This window comes from Bufo bufo, chromosome 4, assembly GCF_905171765.1.
Source record: "Bufo bufo chromosome 4, aBufBuf1.1, whole genome shotgun sequence".
NCBI classification, from domain to species: Eukaryota; Metazoa; Chordata; class Amphibia; order Anura; family Bufonidae; genus Bufo; species Bufo bufo.
Window position 1 is genome coordinate 53,164,111 of NC_053392.1, and position 13,183 is coordinate 53,177,293.

General features: G+C 45.6%; 1 protein-coding gene across 2 annotated transcripts in view; it reads left to right on the forward strand.

Annotated features, from left to right (window-relative positions):
• LOC120997239 (cytochrome P450 2K1-like) overlaps nt 1–13,183 on the forward strand; it is an 80,087-nt gene that overhangs the window by 41,550 nt on the left and 25,354 nt on the right. For both annotated transcript variants that reach the window (XM_040427242.1, XM_040427243.1), the window contains 2 exons: nt 6,279–6,420; nt 6,693–6,877. In XM_040427242.1, coding sequence (XP_040283176.1) covers nt 6,279–6,420; nt 6,693–6,877 — 327 coding nt within the window. The remainder of the gene's footprint in view (nt 1–6,278; nt 6,421–6,692; nt 6,878–13,183) is intronic.

Consider the following 13,183-nt stretch of genomic DNA (forward strand, 5'->3'; position numbering starts at 1 on the left):
ACAAATCATCCTTATCTAACAAAGCTCTCAAATCCATTAGAAATAATATTTGGAGCTTAAACCTGGTCGACCCTTGGCGCTCCCACCACCCCGACACTCTGGATTACACATTCTACTCTGCCACCCACGCCACCTATCACAGGTTAGACTACTTATTTATATCTAAGGAACACCTTCACTTGTGCAGCACATCCAAGATAGGTTCTATCCACTTATCTGACCATTCCCCCATTTTTATCCAGATACTAGCCCCCACAAAAAATCCCTCTTGTTTTAGTTGGCGCCTAAACGAGTCCTTACTAGGTTCCCAAGAATCGATAGATCAGATATCCAAACACTTAACAGATTACTTCTCTCATAACAAAAGCCCAGAAATTTCCGCTAACACCCTATGGGACGCCCACAAGCCGGTCGTCAGAGGTCATTTTATAAGTATCGGTACCTATAAAAAGAAACTCCAAGAAAAAGACATAGACGAAACCCTCAAAAAAATCCAGAACCTGGAAACTCGCCACAAATCTTCCACCTCTGACCCCCATTTAAAAGAATTATCAGAAAATAGGGCGAAACTAAAATCCCTCCTCTCATCCAAAGCGGCCAAATACTACATGAGTACTAGACATAAGTTTTTTGCTCATGGCGATAAGGCCACCAAATTCCTGATGAGCAGGATCAAAGGGAGAAGGTCCTCCAACTTTATTCACCAACTATCTTCACCAGATGGCAAACCTATTTTCTCCCTTTCCCAGATAACTGAACAATTCCGGATCTTTTACTACAACCTCTACAATCTCCCCCCTTCTGAGACGCCCGTGCAAAGAGCATCCGCCATAGTGAATTTCCTAGACTCCTCCAAAATACCTCATCTTTCCCCCGATCAAAAACGAAATCTGGAAGCCCCATTCACCATTATAGAACTTAAAAACGCCCTGTCGCAAACTCCATCAGGAAAGAGCCCAGGCCCAGACGGCCTTCCTCTTTCGTACTACAAAACCTTCCAGGGGCCACTTCTCCCCTACCTCCTGGAAGTCTGCAACCAGTCACTGTTAGGTCACCCTCTCTCTAGAGATATGACCACAGCACACATCTCCCTTATACCAAAAGAAGGGAAGGACCCCAAGCAATGCCCCAGCTACAGACCCATATCCCTCCTAAACACAGACCTCAAACTCCTGGCTAAAATGTTGGCTAACAGACTAGCTATCCTTCTCCCCTCCCTCGTACACGGGGATCAGGTTGGCTTCATCCGCAACAGAGAGGGTAAAGATAACACAGCCAGGGTAATCAACATCCTATGTCACGCCAAAAGAACTTCCTCCCCATTGCTTCTCCTTAGTACGAATGCGGAGAAAGCATTCGATAGGGTCAACTGGCAATACCTAAAACACACTCTGGTGAGGTTTGGCCTTCCTGATCCCTTCGTACAAGCCACTTTTGCCATGTATGAGCAGGCATCAGCAAGGGTACAAGTCAATGGGAACCTATCTGCCCCATTCCCAATAAACAATGGGACTAGACAAGGCTGCCCCCTCTCACCCCTCCTCTTCATTTTAGCACTAGAACCACTACTCGCAAACATAAGATTGGATGGGGAGATTTCAGGTCTGTGTTTGGGAGGCAGGGAACAGAAAGTTGCAGCATTTGCCGACGATGTCCTAATGATGACAACTAACCCCAAAACCTCCTTGCCTAGGATCCAAAATTACCTCAATAGCTTTAGCTTAGCCTCCGACTTCAAAATAAACGCTGGCAAATCCCTAGTACTCTGTATAGGTGTTCCTGACCTCACAAGAAAACTCCTTATGATAGATTCGCCATTCAACTGGTCCTCGACAACAATTACCTATTTAGGAGTCAAATTGAGCCCAAACATACATGACCTCTTCTCTCTCAACTATATTCCCCTCAGGGACTCCATCTTTGTGGCTATTGACAACCTAGCCAGATCTAATCCAACCCTTTCCTGGTTTGGACGCAAGAATCTTCTTACCTCTCTGGTCCTCCCTCGCCTAACTTACCTACAACAAGTACTGCCTGTTCCTGTCCCCAAACAATATTATGATCAAATCTTTAAAAAATTCAGGACATTTATCTGGAACGGCAAGAGAGCGAGACTCCCGTTCTCTTTACTCACCAAGCCTAGATATGCGGGGGGGATCGGGCTACCTAACCCCGAAATATATGGCAGAGCTATCCTCCTGACCCGAGCAGTAGCTTGGTTAAGACCCTCAACGCCCTCCCTCTTAGTGGAAATGGAGTTAGATATCTTGAAGAAGTCACCTAAAGCACTATTGCTTGGCAATCAAACAGTCTTCCCAGGACAATTCTCCCACTACCCAATTATTAAAGCTACACTAGAAGCCTGGAAATGGTTCTCCTCCTCGCACTGTGCTATACCATACCCCTCTCCCCTTCTGACGATAGGAGATATAATTGATACAGCTCCATCGCCATTAAAATCCGCAACCTCCCAGGCCCTTAAGTCCTCACCCATACACATAAACACTCTAGCTCTCCCCTCTGGAGAATGGTTAGACACTCAAGCATTAAACTCCATCTTAAACCCACATCCATGTGATATCTTTACCATAACGTACTTAAGAGCTTACCTGAAACAACACATTAGCATAGGAGACTTGACACGACCCATGGTCTGGTTCGAATCAATATTCTCACTTCAATCAACACCTAGGAAACTAATTTCACTAATTTATAGTAAATTACGTCTACCACCCACACTTGCCAAACCTTCATTTGTGAGCAGCTGGGAGAGAGACCTCAACATAGTCCTCTCGTTTGATAACCTACCTAGTCTCCTTGGCTACCCCCACAGTGCTTCACGCTGCGTTCGAATTCAGGAAAACTGTTATAAGATTCTTACCAGATGGTATAATACGCCTGACAAAACAGCACTTTACTCAGAATCTGCCTCGGACGCGTGCTGGAGGCGCTGTGGGGAAAAAGGAACCTTCTTACACATCTGGTGGACCTGCCCCAGCATACACAGATGGTGGATAGAGATTTTCGCATCAGCCAATAAGATCTGCAGATCCTCTATACCACCCTCTCCGCAGCTTGCTCTTTTATCCCTACAACCTGCAGATCAGAAGATAAAACCACCATACATCTTTATGCAAATGTTGATTGCTGCCCGCCTGTTACTTCCCACCCACTGGCTTCAAACACAAGTTCCAACTTTGGAGGACTGGATCCAAAAAATGGACCAACTCCACAGGTTCGAAGAACTCTCCTCCTGGGAAATGCGATCTCACGAGATATTCCTCAAAAAATGGTCCCCCTGGTCGAACTTCAGAAACCCAGCCTAGAGAGATGTAAGCATGACCGCTTGTTTTCTCCTGGTCCCCATTCTACAGATCCCCTTACCTAGCGAAATCCACTCCCTCTCTAATGCTTGTAAGTTTTCATATTATGGTCCCTCACTCTTATGTGTCGCTCAGAGGATGTGTCAAAATGTCCAGAATGTATAATTTAGACCCTTGCTGCTTCATCTATACAATGCATCATAACTGTCTCTTCACTGTCATTAATTGCAAAGGCTTGCATGCCTATATCTTGAAACCTTGTAACCCCATGTTTCATGTTGAAAAACAATAAAAACTTTAAATCATAAAAAAAAAAAAAAGTGGTTGGGTTGTTGAACTGCATAAGCAGGGTCTCTCACAGCGCGCCATCGCTGCTGAGGTGGGACACAGTAAGACAGTCATTTGGAATTTATTAAATGATCCTGAGGGTTAGGGAACAAAAAATTCCAGTGGAAGACCCAAAAAAAATGTCATCATCACTGAGCCGGAGGATCCAATTGGCTGTCCATCAAGACACTGGACGATCCTCGACCCAAATTAAAGCCCTTACTGGTGCTGACTGCAGCCCCAAAACCATCAGATGGCATCTGAGACTGAAGGGCTTCAAAAACAAAAAAAAGTCTTCAAAGACCTCGTCTCCCTGAACGCCACAGAACTGCTCGTTTGTACTTTGCAAGAGAGAACCAAACAAGGCGCATTTAAAGGTTGAAGAAAGTTTTATTCTCTGATGAGAAAAAATGTAACCTTGATGGTCCTGATGGTTTCCAACGTTACTGGCATGACAAACAGATCCCACCTGAGATATTTTCTACGTGCCAAAGTGGAGGGGGCGCCATAATGGTCTGAGGTGCTTTTTCCTTCAGTGGAACAATGGAGCTTCAGGAAGTGCAGGGGTGTCAAATGGCCGCTGGCTATGTCCAGATGTTGCAGAGAGCATTCCTCATGACTGAGGGCCCTCGTCTGTGTGGTAACGACTGGGTTTTTCAACAGGACAACGCTACAGCACACAATGCCCGGGGGACAAGGGACTTTTTCCAGGAGAATAACATCTCTTTTGGCCCATCCTGTGTGTTCCCCTGATCTAAATCCAATTGAGAACATTTGGGGATGGATGGCAAGGGAAGTTTACAAAAATGGACAACAGTTCCAGACAGTAGATGGCCTTTGTGCGGCCGTCTTCACCACTTGGAGAATTGTTCTCACTCACCTCATGGAAACGCTTGCATCAAGCATGCCGAAACAAATTTTTGAATTGATAAACAATAACGGTGAAGCTACTCATTACTGAGTTAATGTTTGGAAGTTGGATTTCTGTTTTGGGAGGGTTTAGAGATTTTTTTAAGGGGTGGTCCTAAACTTTTGATCAGCTGAAAAACAGCCTGTTTCAGTTTATTCGTTGTTTTCATTAAATTTAATGCTCAAAAAATGTTTTGTCTCACTCCCATTTCTTCTTATTGCATGTTGAAGCTCTACTTGGAACCTTGTTAAGATCCAGCCATGCTAAATATGATTTTTTTGCAATTTTTCAAGTGGTCTTAAACTTTTGATCAGGACTGTATATAAATGGGCCATACAAAAAATACGGTGAAAAACTGTTCCATGTAAAATGAGCTCAAAGGACAAGGGGCCACTGCCTCTGATTGGAGAGGAAAAAGTTCAGTCTTCGGAAGCGTCAAAGCTTCTTTACTGTAAGAACTGTGAATCTGTGGAATAGACTTCCTCAGGACGTGGTCACAGCAGGGACAGTGGACAGTTTTAAAAAGGGTTTAGACGAATTCTTAAAAGTAAACAACATTAATGCTTATAAAAAATGTGTAGAAATCTGAGTCTCAATTCCTTCTGGGATTTGAATCCCCACCTATCCCTATCCCTTGGTTGAACTTGATGGACTTATGTGTTTTTTCAACCGTATTAACTATGTGACTATGTATTAAAACCTATGCACATCAGGTCAAAAGTAAACGTTAAAAGAAGGGATAAATCACTACAAAACTGCATACATTTGTATATTTTTTTTTTACTGTATATCTAAACGTATCCACATGATGTACAACAAAAACGGGATGTGAACAGGTCCTGAACCTCACAGAGCACATCCTGCTCTTTCTATCAGAAGGCTCTAAAAGGTTACATCATTGTGCCTGCTGAGCCGAGCAGGAGAGTACACAGGCAATTCCCTCAGCCAGGGAATGATCCGAGAACTTTGAGCTTTCCCCCATAGTTTAGTAGTTGTCTTGACATTGCCGTATTACTTGCCACTGATCAAAATTGCTTGTAATCCATATGCAAAAGATCAGTTAAGTGCATCGAGGGTCCAAGCCACCCTGTGTACACTTGCTCCTCCTTCCTCTGCCAGCCCATACCTCTTTACTGATGGGATCGAGTTCCTGGATAGTCATCTCGCTTGGACCTGTCAATCAGGAAACTGAGGGAGAAGCTAGTAGAAGAAGCAGGAGGAGCAAGGGTGCACTTAATTGCTCATTTACGTATGGATTAGGCCGAATGCACACAGCCGTGGAACACGGACATGAGCGGTCCTTGGTATCCTGGCCTGGCATCCTGCTGACAGCAGGAGCGCATGGCGTCATTGGTTGCTATGATGCCGTGCGCTTCATGCTGACGCTGCACTACAGTAATACACTCGTATGATCTATACGAGTGTATTACTGTAGTGTAGCGGCGGCATGACGTGCACGGCGTCATATCAAACAATGACGCCGTGCGCTCCTGATGTCAGCAGGATGCCAGGCCAGGATACCACGAACCGCTCACGTCCGTGTGCATTCGGCCTTAAAAGTACTTTTTCTCCAGAATAACGCAATGGTTTAATTACATTCCGCTGAGCTATCCATACAAGCCATTGGACCTGGTTGAATAGTAAATTTCCTGGTGACAGATTCCTGGTAAAACATCATCCAGTATTCAATATGATTTTATTCTTTTGTGTTTTTTCAGGGAAAGCCTGAATCTACTGAGTATTTCCACAATGAAAACTTAACTATTTTGGTTGGAAACCTTTTCGCAGCTGGAATGGAGACCACATCGACCACATTGAGATGGGGACTTCTACTCATGATGAAATACCCAGAAATTCAACGTATGAATCATATTTATGACACCAAGTAAAAGTTTTACAATATCAAAAGATTAAAGAGAATATATGGCTGAAAAATTATGCACAGGTTACTAGTACATGGCATGTTTTACGTTGTATTGTCATTCTAATTTTATTTTCTATACTTTTGGTTTACTTCTTGGAGACGTTCCCTCTATCACACAGCAGTAATCCTATTCTGAAATATTCGTCTGGATTGCTTATTTGATGACCTTACGTGAATATTAAGTGGCATTTTATCCCTTTCCTGGCAGAAAAAGTCCATAATGAAATTGAAAGAGTGATTGGATCGGCACAACCTCAAATGGAGCATAGGAAACAAATGCCGTATACAGACGCCGTCATTCATGAAATCCAACGCTTTGGTGATATTGTACCGAATAATGTCCCACATGCAACTTCTGAAGATGTGACATTCAGAGGGTATTTTATACCAAAGGTAAGAAACAATGGTCAGCTTTAGGCCTCATGCACGCAAATGCATTTTCTTTCCTTGTCCGTTACGGTTTTTTTGCAGATCGTATACGGAGCCATTCATTTCAATGGGTCCGCAAAAAAAAACTGAAGTTACTCCGTCTGCATTCTGTTTCCATATGTCCATATTTCTGTTCCGCAAGAAAATAGAACATGTTCTATTATTGTCCGCATAATGGACAAGGAAGAATACTGTTCTTTTAGGGGCTAGCTGTTCCGTTCCGCAAAATACGGAATGCACACGGACGTCATCCGTATTTTTTCCAGATGCATTTTTGCGGACCGCAAAATGCATACGGTCATGTGCATGAGGCCTTATATTGGAGACGTCCAAGCTGGCATAGCCAGAGAGGAATGCTAGTGGATCATATGCCCTGTAGTTAAGTGCAACTAGAGGAACCATTAAGCCCCTCTCCTTTGGTTACATAATTTAGATACAGGGCTAGGGTGGCAAACCTCATTTTTAGCCCCAGTGAAGTAAAGCCTAGCTCCAATGCTATCACTAAAATTACTTTACTTAGTTGGTTTTTAACTTGAAGCTCCTGAAGCTTTTATGTTATTCCTACAGAAAATGTAGAAATAAATAACCAAATGAGTGTTACCATTCTCCTTGCCAAATGGCTATGTCCCTACACAGTCTAAGATCTCATTCATAACGTATTTTGAGTTTGCATCCAAGCCACAGATTTTATGCGGGCCCATACATTTCAATGGGGCCACAAAAACTGCAAATAGCAAACCGTGTTTTTCCGCATCCGTATGTCTGTTCCGAGGACAAGAATAGGCATTGTTACTAGTGTTGCACAAAGCGAAGCATCCAAAGCGGAATTCAGTCCAAAGTTTCTCGAAAAACTTCTATCTGAAACAAATCTGAATGTCCTCGCACTTCTTGGTAACAAATCAGTTTTTATAAAATGGCGGCTGCACGTGTTAAAAAGCGAAACTAAGAGTAGAGGAGACAAGCCCGGGAGCGCAATATTACCCATAATGCCGTGCAGCCAGCCAATCCACAGATAATCATCCCCTGTGATGTCACAGCCCTATAAAACCCTCATTCCGCGCGGTCTCCTCCATTGTCCTGTGAGCTGAGCATAGGCAGGGACGTGGCAAGCGCTCATGCGCTAGGAACAGTGTGGCTGAAAATGATTAATAGAAGAACATTGGAGAGGGAGGGTGCAGGGTGTGACGGTGCGGTTTACTGTGATAGTTGGACTGGCCCACAGGGGTACAGGTGAATCCCCTGGTGGGCCCCTAGTCTCCCACCTCTGTACAAGTGGCATATAACACAGTAGACTTACTGCACTACATGTATACAGTATATAGTCAATATGCAGCACTTCAACCAGCCTATGTGCATATAAAAAACTTGATAGATTATTAAATAAACTACCCAGTTTATTATTATAGACACGATCAGATAGCTGAGATGACTTCTAAAGCAAAACTCTGGCAGCACTACATCCAACTGGAACAAAAAAGGGTGTATGCCTCAAGGGACTAAACTGTTGCCCAATACACAAAGTAGCAAAAAGGCAGCACTCCAAAATCAGTAAAAAAAAAAAAAGAAAATGCTTTTATTCACCCATGTGGAGTGCTGTCTTTTTGATACTTTGAGATGACTTCTAGTTATAGAAGAAAGCAAGCGAGTATCTGTCACGCTCCTGTGTGGGAGGAAAACACCACACCGAGCATGGGAGGGAAAGGTGATACCGGAATAAGGCCTGGAAACTAGGGAAGGAAGATGGACACCAACTAGAGATAACCCTAACTCCAGTTCTGATAGACTACCAGTGTGAACAGGCTCCAAAGGTAGGCAAGTTCATACACCAAATACCTAGAATCCTATCTCACCCTATAGGACCCTGAAACTAATGTCAGGACTGAGTCTACCTGTTCCTCCAAAGGGATGGACGAATAGGAGTCTCCCTCAGGCCTAATGGCAAACAACAGGGAAAGGAAACACACACATATACCATATTTTTCACCCTATAAGACGCATCTGCCCATAAGACGCACCTAGGTTTTTGAGGAGGAAAATAAGAAAAAAAAATGTTTAACAAAAGGTGTGCTTTTAGTGTGTTTTGAACTAATGGTGGTCTGTGGATGACACTATTATGCGGGGATCTGTGGATGATGCACTGTTATGGGGATATGTGGATGATACACTGTTATGGGGGATCTGTGGGTGACACTGTTATGGGGGATATGTGGATGGCACTATTATGGGGGGATCTGTGGATGGCACTGTTATGGGGGGATCTGTGGATGGCACTGTTATGGGGGGATCCGTGGAAGGCACTATTGGGGGGATTTGTGGAAGGCACTGTTATGGGGGCATCTTTGGATGGCACTGTTATGGGGGCATCTGTGGATGGCACTGTTATGGAGGTAATCTGTGGATGATACATACCATATATGTCATACACAGATATCCCCCATAACAGTGTCCCTGTGTACGGTAAATAGTGACCCCAATACAGGGGGTGGAGGCTGGCAACTGGTGTTGAAATCACGGTGGGGCCCGGTGCAGTCACTGTACTCTATTACACCGGGCCCCGCACACACCAGTATTCATATTTAAACTGTAGGCAATCAATATGTAAACTGCAGGCGTTTCATAGTGAGTACTACATGGATTGCGCTACCTTGCAGTTTACATATGGATTGCCTACAGTTTATACAGTATATGAATACTGGTGTGTGTGGGGCCCGGTGTATTAGAGTACAGAGACTGCACCAGGCCCCGCCGCGAGTTGCCGGCCTCCAGCCCCTCCTCCCTATTGCAGCTGGCGATGTATCAAGAGGAGTAAAATTGGCAGCATTCGCCCCATAAGACACAGGGGCATTTCCCCCCCATTTTTGGTGGGAAAAAAGTGCGTCTTATGGGGTGAAAAATACGGTAAATAAACAAAATACAAAAGGGAAAGGAAACACTTATCTTCAATGAAGCTTAGGTAACACCAGGAACTCAGCCGAGAACCAAACACAAGCTAACCACAAGTCCAACAGATACTATAAACTGCAAAGCATAGTGGGAAAAACAACAATAAATAGAGAAGGTAAAATGACCACAATAGCCACACCTGGGGAGAGTAGGTATGGCAAGCACCAGAAACAATGCATACATCAATTGATCCAAAACAAAAACATGTCACACAGTCTCTCAGATCTCCAGCCACCTGTCATGGTAACGTCTGTATGTCTCGGTACGTCCGTGACTGTATCTTCCTTTTCCCAGGACCTACCTTCTCAAGGTTGCTTTAGGGACCCCCATATTCAATTATTTGGTAGCATCTTGCTGCTGTGTGAGCAGGTAATATTTGAATGTATCTGTACTGTGTGCCCCCAAAATATATTTTACTGGTGGGCCCTAGGCACCCCAGTCCGACACTGCTTGCTGGGTGTAGCCTCTTGCTTCTGACCCAGGGGGTTTTGCCATCTGCCCTTCTGTGTGGTGTTGCCTGGTATTGCAGTGTTGTTGTTGTATCCTTGTCCATGCCTTGCCTGATCTTCTGTACCTCCTCTGTGTCTTAATCCTTTCTGTTCCATGTAAAGGCTGGCTTCTGATCCAGCCTGTTTCATGTATAGTCTGGCAGTGCTCCACTGCTTCTGATCCAGCCTGTTTCATGTATAGCCTGTCAGTGCTCCACTGCTTCTGATCCGGTCTGTTTCATGTATAGTCTGGCAGTGCTCCACTGCTTCTGATCCAGCCTGTTTCATGTATAGTCTGGCAGTGCTCCACTGCTTCTGATCCAGCCTGTTTCATGTATAGTCTGGCAGTGCTCCACTGCTTCTGATCCAGCCTGTTTCATGTATAGTCTGGCAGTGCTCCACTGCTTCTGATCTGGTCTGTTTCATGTATAGTCTGGCAGTGCTCCACAGCTTCTGATCCTGTCTGTTTCATGTATAGCCTGGCAGTGCTCCACTGTTTCTGATCCAGCCTGTTTCATGTATAGCCTGTCAGTGCTCCACTGCTTCTGATCCTGTCTGTTTCATGTATAGTCTGGCAGTGCTCCACTGCTTCTGATCCTGTCTGTTTCATGTATAGTCTGGCAGTGCTCCACTGCTTCTGATCCAGTCTGTTTCATGTACAGCCTGGCAGTGCTCCACTGCTTCTGATCCTGTCTATTTCATGTATAGCCTGGTTGTGCTTTCTGCTTCTGTTCTTGCCCTGTGTATATCCTGCCTTCGTAAGAGGGTTCCTGGGTTCTCTGGAGGGTGGACATCTAGTCTGTCTGCAGCCCTGCCTGTGACCGCCATGCTTCCGTTCCACATGGGGTCCAGGCATCTGCTTGTGTGCTGGTTCCTGTTTGTCTTGTCTGAGCCATGTCCTGAGTTTGTTTGGGTTTCAGTCCTTCTGTTGTGTATCGGGACCATCCTGGAGGTGTGACCAGTAATCCCTCAGCCAAGGTTATCCCTACCACCAGGGGCTCTGTGAAAAATGGAGCCTATTGGTGCAATTTGTTCATTAGTACTGCTACCACTATTGCCTAACCTGCTTTGCCTTTACTGTCATGTCCATTTATTACATGTTTCCGAAAGAATTATGTTCGTTCCTTGCAGGGGCGGGCTGGAACGGGGGCCAGGGAGGCAATTGCCCCCCAGGCCGCCCCAAAAAAACGGCCGCTGGGCCGTCTTTAACAAATAAAACATTTTTTTGTTTTTAATTCCTCAGGGCCGCACCGCCGATCACCACAGGTGGCGCGGCCCTGGATGTAATTGCGGTGGTGGAGGCGGCGGGCAGTAGGAGATAAGCGCTTCCATTGTGGAAGCGCTCATTTCCATATTCATCTGTATCCTGTATCGCGATACAGATGGCTGTGCTGTGGGGCAGGGGAGGGAGAGGCGTGTCCCTCCCCTGTTCTTCTGATAGGCCGCAGGCACTAATGCCTGCAGCCTATCAGAAGCTGGCTCAGGTGGCGCGATGACGTCATTATCATCACGCCGCCTGAGCCGGGCAGCACACAGCAGTGTGTTTTTTTTTTCTTTGCGGGGGGAGCTGGCACTATGGGGGGGGGGGCTGGCACTATGGGGGGACCTGGCACTATGGGGGGGAGATGGCACCATGGGAGGGAGCTGGCACTATGGGGGGAGCTGGCACTATGGGGGAGCTGGCACTTTGGGGGGAAGCTGGCACTATGGGGGGGAGCTGGCACTATGGGGGGAGCTGGCACTATGGGGGGCTGGCACTATGGAGGGGGGACTAGCACTATATGGGGAGCTGGCATTTATTACAACTCTATTTTTTTGCGGGTGGCATTCCGGGGGCATCTATTTCTTGCCCATTTTGGGGAGGGCACTATGGGGGCATTTCTTACTGGCACATTATGGGGGGGGCACCATGGGGGAGAGGAGCACTATGGCGGTATCTGGGGGCTCTAAAGGGGCTTTTTTTTTATTGGCACATTATGAAGAGCACTAAAGGGGAGAGTGGCACTATGGGGCATCTGGTGTCACCATAGGGGCATTAGTTGGGGGCACTATGGGAAAGTGGGGGCTCTAAAGGGGCCTTTTTTATTGACACATTATGGGGTCACTATGGCATCTGGTGGTACTAAGGGGGCATTTTTTACTGGCACATTATAGGAGGCACAATAGGGGAGAGTGGCACTATGGTGCATTATTTGGGGGCATTATGGGGGAGTGGAGCACTATTGGGGCATATGGTGGCACTAAGAAGGGGCATCTTTTACTGTCACATTATGGGGGAGAGGAGCACTTTAGAGACATTTGCTGGGGGCACTAAGAAGGGTCATTTTTTTACTGGCATATTATGGGGGACACTATGGGGAAGGGAGAGAGGAGCACTGTGAGGGCATTTACTGGGGCACTATATAGGGGTATTTTATACTGGCATACATTATGGGGACATTAGCTCAACTGCGGGCACTAAGCGGGGGTATTTCATGTACTGTCATATTATAGGGAGAATTATTACTACTTGGGGGTATTATGCTGAGCTTTACTACTAATGGTGGGCTATGAGGAACATGATTCCTAGTATGGGCACTATAGGGGTATTATTACTACTAAGTGTGTTTTGGCAGAGAATTATTTCTATTGGTTGGATTTTGGGGAGGACTGTTACCTTGGGGGGCACCCCGGCACAGTATCAGATTAGCACAATTATTTTTTGGAGACATTATATTTATACTATTAGCGCTATGTAGGAGAGGATATGCTCCGGCTCCACCCCCTTCAATTTGCAAAAGGAGGATTCAGAGCTGGGTGAGGACGGTCAAGGGGGGCAGCAGGCCACGGGCGGGTTGCA